The sequence below is a fragment of the Eretmochelys imbricata genome, chromosome 1 (assembly GCF_965152235.1).
Source record: "Eretmochelys imbricata isolate rEreImb1 chromosome 1, rEreImb1.hap1, whole genome shotgun sequence".
Taxonomy (NCBI): Eukaryota; Metazoa; Chordata; order Testudines; family Cheloniidae; genus Eretmochelys; species Eretmochelys imbricata.
The window spans coordinates 133946997-133964585 of NC_135572.1; the positions used below are offsets into that span (position 1 = coordinate 133946997).

General features: G+C 41.8%; 1 protein-coding gene across 1 annotated transcript in view; it reads left to right on the forward strand.

Annotated features, from left to right (window-relative positions):
- The window catches only part of WWC3 (WWC family member 3), a 167599-nt gene that overhangs the window by 56800 nt on the left and 93210 nt on the right, over positions 1 to 17589 (forward strand). Inside the window, exons 4-5 of the mRNA XM_077807163.1 lie at positions 13799 to 13875; positions 16398 to 16477. Coding sequence (XP_077663289.1) covers positions 13799 to 13875; positions 16398 to 16477 — 157 coding nt within the window. The remainder of the gene's footprint in view (positions 1 to 13798; positions 13876 to 16397; positions 16478 to 17589) is intronic.

The window sequence follows — 17589 nt, forward strand, 5'->3', positions numbered from 1 at the left end:
CAGTACCAGCAAGCACCACAACCCAGGATTTGGTAATGAAAGGAAGGAAGTGAAGAAAACTGCACCATTGCATGCACATCGAGTACCCTGGTACTGGGGTCATCTACACTAACCATAGCTACCTCAGGACTGAAATTGGGTACAAAATCAGCATGAATACCAACTGACCTCTGGACTAGCTCTTCTGGCATACACAACATCGTGTTTGGAGCCAGCACCCAACATAAGGATGGGAAGGGACAAACTGAGACCAGACATGGCCCCAGGTGTAGGGAGGCATCGCCCTATAGAAAGGAGAAGATGCATCACTCCTCAAAGGATAAAGAGCCCAAATCTTCTACCATGGAGGGTGGCACTGACTAAGCTGACACCAGTGAAGGCATCAGCCATGCCACAGGACTGATGTATACCCTTGTGGAACTGCCAGGATTCCCTCCAGGGTCATTGTTAGTACTGAAGTGGCACTGAGCCCTGGAGCGAATTGTCCACCATTCGAGGACTACTTTTTCTCATCATTGTTGAGCTATGCCTCCTCCCCAGGATCAAGCAGGGATGCCTCCCTGTTACCATCTGCGAGTGGCCCTGAGGATGTCCTGGGGGGCGGTCCCTGTTGCAGTGCAGCCACAAAGACAACAGGAGTGGCACTGAGTCAACCAGTCGCTCCTGGGCTAGTAACCATATACCAGGCTACTCCGGCCATACTGGGGACCAATCATCTCTGGTATCCCATAGCAGATCCCTCTCCTGTAGGTAGAGGAAGATGAAGAGATCAGGCTCCCCAGCGGTATCGTGACCTGGACCACTGACACCAGAGCCACCCATTTATTTCCAAGAAGTAGGGACACCGGAGAAACAATGGCACCTTGGCCTCCATCCAAAGCATCTTCATTGTTTCCTGACTAGGTTGTCATACCATCTTTAGCCCTGGTGACCCAGGACTTTAAAGTACTCTAGGATCTTCCAACTCACATAGTGAAGACTCTGGAAAGAAAAATTATGGTAATCCAAGAGAAATCACACAAAGTCTTTAATTTCTTGATCACACTGGCTCCATCCAGAATTGTGTTTCTTGTAACTGCAGGCATACTGGAACCAGGACAGGGGCTCTGCATACCCCAGCAACCATCCAGCCCACGCGCAGACTGGTGGAGAAGCATTATCAGGTGCCTCCAAAAACCACTGAGCACTTCTCTTCCAGATTAATTGGTAGCTGCAGCAGTGCAGGAAAAATCAAAATTGACAAAAGGCACATCCAAGGACAAAGACCCTGAAAAGCTTTTTGGGTGCCTGTGTGAACCTGTTTGGGTGCAAAGTCTACTCATTTGCCTCACTGCAACTCCATGTGGCACACTATGAATCACTGTTAGCCAAATATAATTTCCTGATATGGGAAAGAGTGACTCTTTCTGACAAATGTGCTACAGGATGTTTGGGAGGAATTAAAGGAGGTCATCAGAGAAGACCAGACAGTGGCCAGAACAGCCTCACAAGCTGACATGGGTGCCTCTGGCACAGCCAGAAGGTAGATGGCCATGACCATGAACATGAGATGGGCCTCTTGGCTCTGGCATCAGAAGAGCTACCTAGAGAAGTCCAGGATACCAAACAAGATTTGCTGTTTGTGGCATGGAGCGCTTCAAAAAGAGAATTGGCAAAATAATTCCTTAAAGGACACTGGGGCCACCCTGAGATCACTGGTGACTAGGCTTGCCAACTTTAAATTTCAAAAGTATGGGACAAACCTCAGATGTGCCTAGTCTTCACTTGCATCTCTGGGGGAAAGTCCCTTCTTGTCTCCCATTCTTCCCAGGGGTCCTTTCTCTAGCTCTGGGTGCTGCCACTAAGGCACCTGTTAAGGTTCCATGCAGGTGCTGGGAACAGTCGGAGCCTCTGGCATGACTCTGAGTGGCATTGAGACCCCATGTGCCAAGTTGAAATATGGGATAAAATGCATCCCATACTGACTTAGTATGGGACAGACAATTTTGCGTTTAAATTGGAGATGTCCCATGTAACCCTGCTGGGGATCTACACACCGACCCCCTACAGGAAGCTCTATAAGTACCAGCCCCAACGAAAACTGTGGGCTCATCCATACTCCCAGGGCAGACAGCTGGAGTACCATTCTGAAAATGATCATGATACTCAAAGATGCCACTCTTATGGATCCTCTGGCATTCGTCCCACCCTGTCATCCAGCTAGCAGATTTGACTGGAGACTGAACAAATACATACACTGCCCCAGATTCAGGATGGTAACATGTGCATCCATCATTCCATCTCTTCAGACTCAAGATTAGTTTGTGGCTCTTGACTTGGGAGATGTGTACTTTCATATAGATATTCACTCAGCCCTCAGGAAGTACTTGAGTTTCACGGTGAAACTTAATCACTACCAATACAAGGTACTCCATTTGGACTCTCCAGGGCATGTAGGCTTTTTGTAAATACTCTAGCAGTGGTGGCTGCCCACCTGGGTAAGGCAAGGCAAGGCAATCACATTCCTCTAGCTCTAGCTCAGGTCAGGCTATTCTCTGCAACATTGGCTAGACAGGAAAATCTCTGTGCCCCACATATCAGTCACTGCTGAGCTGGCTTAGTGGTTGGATTCCACAAATGCCCTGTTCAGTCCCTCATGAAGTTACGCTGATCACGGATGTGTCAGGAGCAATCAGGGAAACTCATTTTGACCACTGCAGACTCAAGGGACCTGGTCCTCAGATGATATGGAGTTATATATGAAAGTCCTGAAGCTGAGAGCCGTTAGACTGGTCTGTGTGATGTTCCTACAGATCCTCCGGAATTGGAAGTGCAAATCTTCATGGACAAGACAGTGTGGCAGAGCTCTGACCTTGTCCCCATGGGTCCCGAGCTTCCAGGCGGTTTATGGTAGCATCAGAGGCTCACTGCGACCCTCCGTGTAACCCTTCTCTCTCTAGGGTCAGGGTCACAGTCTACTGAGCCCTTTCCATCATAAGCCAGCAAGGAGGTTGGTGAGAGAACTCCCACAGTCTCTGTTGTCCCTATGGGCTTATTCCCAAACCGTTTAGCCTCCTGTCCTGACAGGGTCCTGTCTTTCTTTCCCAGGAGGTGTTTCTGTAGTGTTGGGTTGTGGGGAACCCGGGCCATCCTCTACTCTGGGTTCCGGCCCAGGGACCCTAATGGCAACAACTGTTGGCAGCTGACCTTTCACTGCCAGAGTTGCTACATTTCCCTGGGCCACTTCCCCACAGCTCTCCTGTTTCTCTCTTTTAATGCCTTCTTCACCCTTACCTTAGGGCTCCCTTTCCAATGGCTTGAGGATGTCTTCATTACCCAGCCCTTCAGCCGCACTTCCTCTCCTCTGGCTCCCTGGCTCTCCTTGGCCTGACCGGAGTGAGCCCTTTTATAGTATCAGAGGGGCCTTAATTAGAGTCAGGTGTTTGCATTAGCTTAACGGCCTCACCTGACTCTTTGCAGGCTAATTGGAGTCATGTGTCCACCCTAGCCTGGAGCAGCCCCTGCTCTGGTCAGTCAGGGAACAGAAAACTACTTATCCAGTGGCCAGTATATCTGCCGCCTTCTACTCTGCTGTACGCAACTGGCCTGGGTCTATCATAACAGCTATGCACTGCATAAACAAACAAGTGGACACCTGGTCCTTGTCCATCTTCCTGGAAACCATCAGATTCCGGACTTGATGCTGTCAGAATGGGGTGATTCTGATGACTCTTCACTTCCTAGGAGTCAGCAACAACCTGGCAGACTTCCTGAGCAGGCGATCTGTGACTAACCATAGATGGTCCTTGCATAGATTCATTGCAGAAGAGCTGTTCCATGTTCGGAAATCCCTAGTAGACTTGTCTCACACAAAGGACAACACCACATGTCACTGCTTTTGCTCCAGAGGAGGTCTGAGCCCAGGATCGTTACTGGATGCATTCTTCAATAGACTGTCCCACAGATTTCCCTGATGATCTCCAAGACTGGGAGCGACAAGACCATGGTCATTCTCATTGTTCCTGGATTGGGTGAGATGGTTTTGGCTGACAGGTCTCTTACTAATGTTCATTCAGTCTTTGATCCAAATCATGGACCATCCAGACCTGATCTCACAACACCATACTCAGATACTCCATCCAGACCCAGAGTTGCCACCCCTAACGGCGTGGCCATTGACTGGGTTAAGTACCATGGATAGGATCCAGGAAATTCTGGTTCAAAGTAGGAAAATATCTATCAGATGGACCTACTCATCCAAATGGTAGAGGTTCTCCAATATAGGCAGCCCATCATGGTCTGGACATGACCCAGACTTAAGTACTGAGGATCTTCTACTACGGGGTTACCATTGAAGCAGCAGGCTTCCATTTAGCTCTATAAAGGTCTACTTCATAGTGATTTCAGCTTGCCATCTGCCTGTACTGCAGTGCCTGATCTTTTATCATCCCATAGTATCAAAGATTTTCAAGAGACTCATACAAACTGGTCAGAAAACCTGCTCCTGCTTGGGACCTTAGTATGGTCCTCCTGAAACTTGTGAAACCTCCGTGTGAACCTCTCTCAGAATGTTTCCTGGACTAACTCACTTGGAAGATGTTATTTCAACCAAGAGAGTGAACTGGCTTTAGGCACTTATGGCTGTCCCCCATTATATGACCTTCCATAGTGACAAAATGGTGCTGAGACAACACCCAAAGTTTATTCTGAAGGTGGTCTCTGATTTTCATCTAAACCATCTGTTCATCCTACTTGCCCTCTCCCTGAAATCACACTCTGCTCAAGGAGGAAAGAAAATACATATAGTTGACATTTCCAGGACTTTGCTTTATCATACTGACAGGACCAAACTATTCAGACTGTAGCCCGATCATTTGAAGGGTCCATCCTCTTCTTCTCAAAGGATATAAAAATGGATAACACAAAGTTCCTCACTTGCCTGTCAGCTTCTCCCACCAAACATCAAGATTCAAACTCTGCCAGAGTGCAAACAATATCCTCTCCCTGCTACAGGATTTTGCCAATATCAGAGATTGATAAGGCAGTGACTTGAAATAACCCTCTGACATTTGTCAAGCACTATTCCTTGAACTTATTTGCTAGGCCAAATACCAACTTTGGGAGAGCAATACTACAATCCCTATTCAATTCACGCAATTGGAACGCCTCATTCCTACCATCCTGAGGGGTTACTGCTTGCCAGCCACCTAAAGTGGGGTCCACACTGACACATGCTCTCCCCGGTCCTTCTTTGTTACCCTACAAATGGTTATGGCTCTTTTGAGATGATGATGTCAGTGTGGATCCCACAACCCGCCCTCAAGCTCTGCTTTTTGGTTTTTCAGCTACCCAAGCTTTCAATTACAAGGGAATTAAGGGAGAGTCATGGCACTCTTCCCTTTATGCCCTCACATGGGAGCATGAGGAAGCAGAGGGCATGTGTGTGGCTCTGACAGACTCTGCGGTTTACAAAACAAACAAACTGATCTTGTGTGTGAGAATCGCATGTGCGCACACGAGTCCACAGTGACTACAGCATCTTGAAGAATTGTAGTTACTGTAAGGTAAATAGTTGTTCTTTGGTTAAAATTTCTTTCTTTCAGCTATATTATATGGCAAGTGATTTATTTAAATAACAATTATTTAAGACAGAGTTCTCCTACACATTTCCATCCAGGGATGGGGGTTCCACAACGACTGCTCCCAAGAGGAGGAGGCGGGTGGTGGTGGTCGGGGACTCTCTTCTTAGGGGGACTGAGTCATCTATCTGCCGCCCCGACCGGGAAAACCGAGAAGTCTGCTGCTTGCCAGGAGCTAGAATTCACGATGTGATGGAGAGACTGCCGAGACTCATCAAGCCCTCGGATCGCTATCCCTTCCTGCTTCTCCATGTGGGCACCAATGATACTGCCAAGAATGACCTTGAGCGGATCACTGCAGACTACGTGGCTCTGGGAAGAAGGATAAAAGAGTTTGAGGCGCAAGTGGTGGTCTCGTCCATCCTCCCCGTGGAAGGAAAAGGCCGTTGAATCGTGGAAGTCAACGAATGGCTACGCAGTTGGTGTCGGAGAGAAGGCTTTGGATTTTTTGACATGGAATGGTGCTCCAAGAAGGAGGAGTGCTAAACAGAGACGGGCTCCACCTAACGAAGAGAGGGAAGAGCATCTTCGCAAGCAGGCTGGCTAACCTAGTGAGGAGGGCTTTAAACTAGGTTCACCGGGGGAAGGAGACCAAAGCCCTGAGGTAAGTGGGGACATGGGATACCGGGAGGAAGCACGAGCAGGAAAGCACAAGAGGGGAGGGCTCCTGCTTCATACTAAGAAAGCAGGACAAACAACGAGTTATCTCAAGTGCCTATACACAAATGCAAGAAGCCTGGGAAACAATCAGGGAGAACTGGAAATCCTGGCACAGTCAAGGAATTATGATGTGATTGGAATAACAGAGACTTGGTGGGATAACTCACATGACTGGAGTACTGTCATGGATGGATATAAACTGTTCAGGAAGGACAGGCAGGCCAGAAAAGGTGGGGGAGTTGCAAGAGAGCAGTATGACTGCTCAAAGCTCCAGTATGAAACTGCAGAAAAACCTGAGAGTCTCTGGATTAAGTTTAGAAGTGTGAGCAACCAGGGTGATGTCGTGGTGGGAGTCTGCTATAGACCACCGGACCAGGGGGATGAGGTGGACGAGGCTTTCCTCCAGCAACTAACGGAAGTTACTAGATCGCAAGCCCTGGTTCTCATGGGAGACTTCAATCACCTTGATATCTGCTGGGAGAGCAATACAGCGGTGCACAGACAATCCAGGAAGTTTTTGGAAAGTGTAGGGGACAATTTCCTGGTGCAGGTGCTGGAGGAAGCAACTAGGGCAGAGCTCTTCTTGACCTGCTGCTCACAAATCGGAAAGAATTAGTAGGGGAAGCTAAAGTGGATGGGAACCTGGGAGGCAGTGACCATGAGATGGTCGAGTTCAGGATCCTGACACAGGGAAGAAAGGAGAGCAGCAGAATACAGATCCTGGACTTCAGAAAAGCAGACTTTGACTCCCTCAGGGAAGTGATGGGCAGGATCCCCTGGGAGAATAACATGAGGGGGAAAGGAGTCCAGGAGAGCTGGCTGCATTTTAAAGAATCCTTATTGAGGTTACAGGGACAAACCATCCCGATGTGTAGAAAGAATAGTAAATATGGCAGGCAACCAGCTTGGCTTAACAGTGAAATCCTTGCTGATCTTAAACACAAAAAAGAAGCTTACAAGAAGTGGAAGATTGGACAAAAGACCAGGGAAGAGTATAAAAATATTGCTCAGGCATGCAGGAGTGAAATCAGGAAGGCCAAGTCACACCTGGAGTTGCAGCTGGCAAGAGATGTTGAGAGGAACAAGAAGGGTTTCTTCAGGTATGTTAGCAACAAGAAGAAAGTCATGGAAAGTGTGGGGCCCTTACTGAATGATGGAGGCAACCTAGTGACAGAGGATGTGGAAAAAGCTAATGTACTCAATGCTTTTTTTGCCTCTGTCTTCACGAACAAGGTCAGCTCCCAGACTACTGCACTGGGCAGCACACCATGGGGAGAAGGTGACCAGCCCTCTGTGGAGAAAGAAGTGGTTCAGGACTATTTAGAAAAGCTGAACGAGCACAAGTCCATGGGGCCGGATGCGCTGCATCCGAGAGTGCTAAAGGAGTTGGCGGATGTGATTGCAGAGCGACTGGCCATTATCTTTGAAAACTCATGGCGATCGGGGGAGGTCCCGGACGACTGGAAAAAGGCTGATGTAGTGCCCATCTTTAAAAAAGGGAAGAAGGAGGATCCGGGAACTACAGGCCAGTCAGCCTCACCTCAGTCCCTGGAAAAATCATGGAGCAAGTCCTCAAGGAATCAATTCTGAAGCACTTAGAGGAGAGGAAAGTGATCAGAAACAGTCAGCATGGATTCACCAAGGGCAAGTCATGCCTGACTAATCTAATTGCCTTCTACAACGAGATAACTGACTCTGTGGATGAGGGGAAAGCAGTGGGTGTGTTGTTCCTTGACTTTAACAAAGCTTTTGGCATGGTCTCCCACAGTATTCTTGCCAGCAAGTTAAAGAAGTATGGGCTGGATGAATGGACTATAAGGTGGATAGAAAGCTGGCTAGATTGTCGGGCTCAACGGGTAGTGATCAATGGCTCCATGTCTAGTTGGCAGCTGGTATCAAGTGGAATGCTCCAAGGGTTGGTCCTGGGGCCAGTTTTGTTGAATATCTTCATAAATGATCTGGAGGATGATGTGGATTGCACCCTCAGCAAGTTTGCAGATGACACTAAACTGAGAGGAGAGCTAGATACACTGGAGGGTAGGGATAGGATACAGAGGGACCTAGACAAATTCGAGGATTGGGCCAAAAGAAATCTTGTGAGGTTCAACAAGGACAAGTGCAGAGTCCTGCACCTAGGACGGAAGAATCCTATGCACTGCTACAGACTAGGGACCAAGCGGCTAAGCAGCAGTTCTGCAGAAAAGGACCTAGGGGTTACAGTGGACAAGAAGTTAGATATGAGTCAACAGTGTGCCATTGTTGCCAAGAAGGCCAATGGCATTTGGGGATGTATAAGTAGGGGCATTGCCAGCAGATTGAGGGATGTGATCGTTCCCCTCTATTGGGCATTGGTGAGGTCCCCTCTGGAGTACTGTGTCCAGTTTTGGGCCCCACACTACAAGAAGGATGTGAAAAAATTGGAAAATGTCCATCAGAGGGCAACAAAAATGATTAGGGGTCTGGAACACATGACTTATGAGGAGAGGCTGAGGGAACTGGGATTGTTTAATCTGTGGAAGAGAAGAATTAGGGGGGATATGATAGCTGCTTTCAACTACCTGAAAGGGGGTTCCAAAGAGGATGGATCTAGACTGTTCTCAGTGGTAGCAGATGACAGAAGAAGGAGTAATGGTCTCAAGTTGCAGTAGGGGGAGGTTTAGGTTGGATATTAGGAAAAACTTTTCTCTAGGAGGGTGGTGAAACACTGGAATGTGTTACCTAGGGAGGTGGTGGAATCCCCTTCCTTAGAAGTTTTTAAGGTCAGGCTTGACAAAGCCCTGGCTGGGATGATTTAGTTAGGGATTGGTCCTGCTTTGAGCAGGGGGTTGGACTAGATGATCTCCTGAGGTCCCTTCCAACCATGATATTCTATGATCTTCTCTTTCTTAAGTTTTAGTTGTAACATTTTGTGACATCATAGTCATATGTTAACATGGTAATAAACATGATATTAACAATAGCAGCATTATAAATTTAAGTGCGGGATCAAGTAATGAAAATAGACTCGAAACAAAAAACCTTGTTTAAAAAGTATTTATCTTTAATAATTATCTTTAATAATAATCTTTAATAATTATCGTGGCAGTAGCAGTTATGACAAATGCAAAGTAAATTAATTCATGTTTGACTGTTTTCTCAAGTGCATATGTCTCTTTTCCTCTAAAGTAAAAGCTATGTTTGGCTGTCCTTCTTTCCAGCTTCACTATTTTAGTTCCCTCCTAACACCTATAATTTGTGAATAATTTTTACATGGTATGCCCTCTGGTTTCAGAATATTTTAAAAAATCTATCACTGTAGGGTTAATGTTTGTTTAAAAATCAAAAATGTTTTTTCAGAGCTGTGCAAAAACCATCTTACATTTTTCTCTGCTGTTTCCTGCAACAACTACTTGAGAATTTGTTTTTGTTGAAATAATCAGTGAGCTGATAAATAAAACTAAGTTCCTTTAGATATTGGAGTTGTAAGGAACTTTTGAGTCTTTGTCCTTCCCTCCCTGTTGTCCCAGAATAATATTAATAGATTTCAATAACATCCTTATTAAATTTTTATCTATTCTTGGTGTGAATCCAACTCTCTGAAAAGTACCCTGATCTAATAATGTTTACTCATGTAACAATGGCCAAAAAAACTTTGTTGGGCCAAGGGATCAGTGGCAAAGTCTATCAAACCACTAGTGGTATGTACTGTTGGAAAGCTGAGAAATAGCTTTTGGTTTTGGCCCTTTTGGTTTCTGAGGTACTGGATACCAAAGTCATACTACTTAGATTGCCATCTTGCTTTCTTCCCACTTATAGTCTAACATAGTTTTAGTTGCTGGTATTGCAAAAACTATAACAGGCTGAAACTGGTGCTTTATGAAGCATTTATATCTCAGCTCTTTTGGCATGCAAGATTAGCTGCGAAAATAATGTCATAATTGGAATGGGGAAAAAAAGCAAATTAATATAATTTGATGTAATTTTAAAATAGGAAAGTCATCCAATTTATAAATATTTTTCTTTATTTTTCAAGACTTTTAGTAGTTCCACAAGACTTTAGTTCCACTAATTTTGATAACCTATTTCCTATCATTTTGCACAGGGCAGTTTTTATATAAGTGGAGAAAATATTGGGGAAATAAGGTCTGATTTTTTTATTATTATTATTTTACTGTTTTATGTGATTGGACTGTTGTAGTTCTTCTTCTACCCAGAAAAGGTAAACTGCATATAACAGCAGCAGAATTGGACACAAACAATTACTCAGACTTTGCTGGGAGAGTATCCATAGGAAAGGTACAAATACTAACTAATTTAAGTTTCTGGAACTACTGAGGTGTGTTGCTGGCATTCCCCAGAATCAGAAGCCTAACAAAATACTGGAAAAATATTCGTAATAAACTGTTTCACTTGTGCTTTAAGATCTAGAAACATTTTAGACCAGTAAAAATGTTTTCAGTATTAGTAAACATTTCTAAGTATTGGTCTCTGACCAGTTAGAGCAGTTCTGGATCTGTGGAGAGCTGGTTTGTCGAACGATGATCATATAATCCTTCTTGTTTCCATCTGTCAAATCAGATTAAAAGACAGTTTAAAAATACATAGACCTTTCTATGTATACATATGCTGTAAATTCATCAAGGCTATGTGTTCATGAGCAGGGGAAGGTGAGATCTGTATGTTTACAGGTGGAAGTGGAGGTGTCCATGAAACTCTTTCACTCTTAAATTGTGATCAACACTATGAAAAAGTTTATGAAATTCTGGATTAGAGAATTTCAGTTCATGTATTGATAGCAATTGCACGACGTCTTTTGGCAAGTTACTGCATGGTTTATTCAGTATTATAAAGTTCTTTCCACAATTGATCAAGACACACAGCAGAATGAAATGCTGAGCTGTCTTATAAAGTGTCAGGCCACAACTTCATTAACAATGGGTAGAGAGGGACTCTCCTGAAATACCAGGCATTTTATTGGGCCCAGTGCTGGGCTAAATGGCTTCACACAATAAAACCAGCAAATTAGATTTTGCAGTCTCCAACCTAACCTCTTGGACTTAGCCCACTTCAGAATCCTTTTACTACCTCAGTCTGCAAGGGCTTCAGGTCTCCTCTTTTCTGTACACTCTAACAGGTCCGCCAGCCATTTTCTGGGACTCTTAACCACATTTACTTCTGGGAGCTGTCCCTTTTAGCCTTTTTATCCACATTAGACACTGGCTGCTAATTGCTACGAATTAGATATTCCTGTATTACTTCTTAACATTAACTATTCCTTTTAACCAACAGGACTTCCATGGCAAAACCCAGACCTCCCTCCCCAGACACCTTGCTAATTTGGCCCCAAAGGAAAAAAAATCCTTTCTAATCTCAAAACAGGCATTCTGGTCAGATCCACATGACGGAATGAATGAGGGGGCATTAAAATTAAACATTTCTTGTTATAATTTAAGGCCATTATTACTCATTTATGCCTGGGATGGTGATGGAAAATAATTTTCCCAACTCTCAATTTTTTTAAACAGTTACTTGATATTATGTTCCCCTTTGGTATTGGATTAAACTGCACACATTAAGTTCTCTTTTTCCTAGAGTATGAAGAGACATTGTATGTCACATCCTTGTGTGGAGATAATACCAAAAAATCCCACTGCAGTAACATTTAACTTTAAAATGGGGAACTACACAAGAATGAGGACGCTTGTTAGATAGAAATTAAAAGGAGCTGTCAGAAGGATTAAATGCCTGCAAGCAGCATAATAGAGGTTCAGATTAAATGTGTGCCCCAAATCAGAAAAGACAAGAAGACCACCAAAAGAATGCCACTATGGCTAAACAGCAGAGTAACGGAGGCTGTAACAGGCAAAAAGGCATCTTTAAAATTTGGAAGTCAAATCCTAATAAGGAAATGAGAAGGTGCATGATCTCTGGAAGGTTAAGTGTGAAAATATAATAAGGCAGGCCATGAAAGAATTTGGGAAGCAACTTGCTAAAGATGCAAAACTAACAGTAAGAATTTAAGTACATCAGAAGCCTGCAAAACCGGGATGGAGGCCAATAGTCCACCAAGGTGTTAAGGGAGCAGTCAAGAAAGACAAGGCTATTGCAAAGAAACTAAATTAATTCTTTGCATCTGTCTTCACTGGAGAGGATGTGGGGGAGATACCCACATCAGAGCAATCCTTTTTGGGCAACAAATCTGAGGAACTGTCCCAAATCTGAGGAACTGTCAATAAAGGGAGGTTTTGGAACAAATTGATACATTGAACAATAATAAACACTGAAACAAGCCCGTGTGGCAAATAACTGGAAGGTAGTTAATGCATTGACAATTTTTAAAAAAGGCTCCGGAGATGATCCTGACAGTTACACTGGAATGGAAGGTAGCAGCTTTTAATCAACAGACAGTGCTGTTATATAGCAATTCAGGATAGATAATGAATAACTTTAGGTACACACAAGATAACTTCCCAGTTAGAATTCAGCCCAGATTGACTTTTGAAATCTTGTACTGTTATAAAAGAAATAATATATGTTCGTGTATGAAATGATGTTGCATCTTGGAAAACCTCAGTCTACCAAAAGAGAAAACACAAAGGTGTCTTTAAATAACTGTCTTAAGAGAAGTTGTGATGAGATTATTAAAACACTCACTGTTGAGGGGTTGTAACTCTGAGAGTGAGGACATTTTTGAACTGTAAACTTGATGTGGTTACTGAATGAACTTAGTTGCAAGCAGACAGAATTTCATCAGTCTGGGGTGGTTGAGCTGGAAACTGATGTGGAACAATTTCTCCTAGTTTTCTGTTCTTACAAGGGCTTTGTTAAATTGAAATTTGTGATGATGTGATTTTACTTCCTTTATATGTATTTGGTACCAGATTGATTCACATTCTATTAGATGGTTCAGTCCAAATTCTGTCCAGCTAAATAAATTCTTATATTTATTGCATATAAATACCATACACTTAACTAACAGCCAAAAATGACTTCTATCTGTAATCATGTTGAGGAGGTTGTAAATAAAAACTGTGTTACCATAGGAACATTAAATTTGTTAAATTTGTATTAAAGTTCCTTAACTGCAAGAAAAATAAATGGAAAAATCCATTAAACGTACTGTCAACTACTGTTTAGAAGAAATCATTTTGGCTACAAACATTTCTGTGTTATACTCAAAAATAATTACACTGAGCAAGTCTTGCCACAAATGATTGTCATATCCTACAAAGACGTCTGGAAGTTGTAGACAAATAAGCTTGTTCCATCTTTGAAATAGAATGACTCAACTTTGGGAACCCTGAATGACGTGTAGCCACACTTTGACAAGTATGTACTTTTTTTGGCCCTGATCCCACAAAACAGTTAAGCACATGCTTAAGTGATTTGCTCAGTTGGGGATTTGAAGTTTTAGAAACATGTTTGGACTGGGTAGCCTATTGGTACAATTTACATGGCATACAACCCACACACACGATCATTTAACACATTGGAAACGTGAAAAATTTATTATAAAATACCATTGTTTTCCATTTGTTTAGCATTCTCTGGATTTTCAACTAATACCAAGTATGACCCATATCAGATTAAAGCAGAAATAGCAAGCCGACGTGACAGAGTGAGTAATCTTTTTTGATGTTACGTGATTAAAACAATGCTGTACCCACGCAAACACCATTAGACTTAGAAGTTGTGTATGTATACTTTTTAAAACTACACATGTTTAAAGTGCCCTTCTACTCTTGAACAATTATTTAATAAAAATAGCAGTGTGGTTCCATATTTACTATGTCTCAGTGATTCCAAATATTTTTTTTTTTCTGTTTATAAGTGTAAAGAATTTTTTTTCTGAATGACAGACACACAAACTCAACTTGTATTTTAAAAATAATTTCCTTTCTGTCTCGAGCATTACCACTAGTAGCAAATATGCTGCAAGCCAAATTCTGTCCCCAGCAACACTTGTCAAAACCAATTGTCTTTAGATTTTGCTATTGTGTTCCATAGGGTTCTATAGATGTAACTGAGGTCAGGATGTGGCTCTGTGTTGAGAACTCAGTGATCAGTTCAGTTGATGCACAATCCAGAATAGATCGTTTTCCCAGGGCTGCATCTATAAAAGAATAAAAAGTGACAAATAAACCCTCTCCCCCTACTGCCCACCACTCCATCACATACTATGGTAAGCATATATAACTCTGAACACATACGGACCACATCTGTTGTATAAGAAAGTACCATTTTTACTTAACCATTTTTAGGTTAGAACCATATTTTGAATATTATCTTTTCTGAAGTAGTTACAGTGGTAGAGGGGAAAGTTATACTTTTGTTTCAAAATCTGTCAGTGTTCCTAACGAACAGTAAAATTCTACACATTTAATGGAAGCTAGTTAGAGGTCCACAATTAATAAAACAACTTAGAACTTAAGGCCCACCATATATCTAAATTGCATATTCCTTTTATTAATGGATAAAATGGGACTTAGCATGCCAGATGCTGGATTCATGAAATAAATAAAATACATATCCTTGAAGGGTGGTGGTCCTGTTTATGACTTCATGATTTAGTGACCACTTTTCACAGGAGTAGCTCTGGAAAATAAATTATGTTCACCACCCATCAAAGGCATGTATTCTGTCAGCATGCATTTACAACATAGTGTATGTGATAGACCTAATGTTTAGAAAATGCAGCAAACCAAACAAGAAAATATAGCAAGTTAAAATGTCACTCAATTTGTCTAAACAAGGTTTAAAGAAAATAAGTGACTTTTCTACTTGCATATGGATTACCATCTCTGTCTCCCCGCCCCCCCCACCCTGTAGTCGAACAATAAAGTGACCATGAAATACACCTTTTTACTTCCCTGCATAGGGTGAACTTCTGTGTTATGCATGCTCATGTAGATGGAATTAATATAAAGAGTGCAATATACTATACACCATTGAATATGTAAACATGGAAGATATTAGTGATATATTTTCTTATTTTAGCTGAGTTTATTTTATAGGGTTGGACTAGATAATCCAAGAAGTCACTATATACTGCCTGTTTTGATATGATGATGATGTGATTTCTGTTTTTGCGGGGCATGAGGAAGACGTCATGTTAATCATTTTGTCACTTACTGATTTATATACGTCTTATCAGTGTTTCGGATACATCGTAGAAAATCTGCTAAATCTCTGGGCGACTCAGTTTTTCTGTTTATGAAACTCACATTTTCCCTTTTTTCTGTGGCAGTAGGTTGATGGCATCATGTATTGAAATGCGTATATAAACAAAGGAGAGCCTGTCCCAAAACATATATATACCTTTTTAACCAAAAATATAACACATCCATACACAGAATTATGTCTGGTTTCATATCTGTTACAAAATAAGCATCAATTAAGAAGCACCTTTATTAAAATCGTGAAACCTGGTCGTAAATGTCACTGCAGACATGCACCAAATTTTGGGGAGATTATAATGAACAGCTCCTTATTATTACATTACATAAATGATCCACCAGGCAACTTTCACTATTTACTGCTGCTGAAGGGTCACTTTGTACTTCTGTTTTAGAATACAGAAATAAAAGTGGGCAGATGAATCATCACAGTCTCTAGTGACTTTAAATGAACATTCTTCCCATGGAAAAAGCCATAGTGCTGAACCTCTTCCCCTTCCCGGCTGCCTGACGTATAGTTTTCAGTATTGTTGGGCAGGTTTTTGGGTGGCTGTCTACTACAGGGTTAGATGGGAAATCACTGTTCCGGGGAAGATGGGAAATGACATGTAGACAGAGACTTGTTGGCTGTCAGAACAAGTGATAGCAGATAGCATAGTAGAAGATTATACAAAGAAGCAGCTGCCTTTTACATTTGGCAGTGTTGTTCCTTTGTGAGCATTGTTGGGTTGGTTTTTATTAATATTTCTATAAAGCATTTGTTGATTTTGTTTTTCTGTAGATTAAAAAACCAAACAGATTATCACCTTTCACTTTGAAAATACTAGTCTTTGAACAATGCACAGTAATTTTAAATTCTTGAAAGAACAATTATTTGAAGAAGAATTATTTGAAAGAATAATAATAGTTACTCAGTGATTTGCTGCCATAATGTATTTTTGCTTAAAAAATATTTTGTTTTAAGCTTTCTAGACTAAAACGAGAGTTGGCACATATGAAGGAAGAACTGCAGTATAAAGAAAAAGGAGTGGAAACACTACAAGAGTGAGTTGGGAGGTTGTGGGAGGGGGGAATTTTTCTTTTTCTTCCTGTTGCCATATTTTCTTGTTACCTAACTGGAAGTGTTGCAAAGCTTTATTTAATGCACAGACTCCTGCTGCAAGTTTTTATTTTTGTATAGGAATTGTCCTTTGTTTTTGTTTTGTTTTTTTCTTACTGTCCCTACTTAGACAACCGCGGATGGTGCTAACAATGTGCTCTCATTGATAAGGCAAACGGATGTAAGCAAGATTGGCTGGAATTATTTTGGATGATGAGTCCATTGATTAATGTGCCAGCAAGTTTATGAAAAATTGGCAAAATATGCAAAAATTGATCAATTTTTGTGTTTTAGACTATAGTAATTCCCTTTCAAGCTTGCTGTAGAAGTGGTGTTTGCTTACTATTACAAATGAGTGTTGTCCTTAATTTCTGACTTTCAGGCAGCAATCTAAAAACAGGTAGCTGCTTTCTTTTCCATTTTAATTTCCATTTGCTAAACATGGTACTTAGTAAACAACAACAAAGTTCGTACTTAAAAGTTTAAGAGACGAAAACTCTCGTCAGGCCAAAGTACTTCACTGGCAAATATTAACTAGACATCCTCATGCACAAATGTCTTTTAAATTGACTACATCAAGTAACTGCGAGGCCTAAAAACTGTCAGAGGTATAAAATAGAAGACCAATTATGAATATACTAAAGTAATGGAAAATATGTAGTAACACACAAAGAAACTGTTTAATATAGTGAAAAGACCTTGGCTGTTTCAAGACAAACAATAATTCAGAATACTGTATTCACATGACAGGTAGCACATACACACATAAAAATTTATGCCTTACACAGTGACTTAATAATGTCTTAGTTTTAAAAGTTTCCCTTCTTTCCCATGACATGAGGTTAACTTAAAATGAAGATGATAGGGTTCCAATTTAACACTCTGTTCTGGTCTGTGAAGGATTAGTCACCTCTCTAGGAAGATCCAAGAACAAAGAAAGTGATTTGAAGGCAATTTCAAACCTTTCTCTTGTATGGTTTTGTGGGGGTAGGGGAAACAACCTGAGAAGTAGTTGTGAACCTAAATATTAATGTCTAAGATTTTAGTCTAAGTTAAA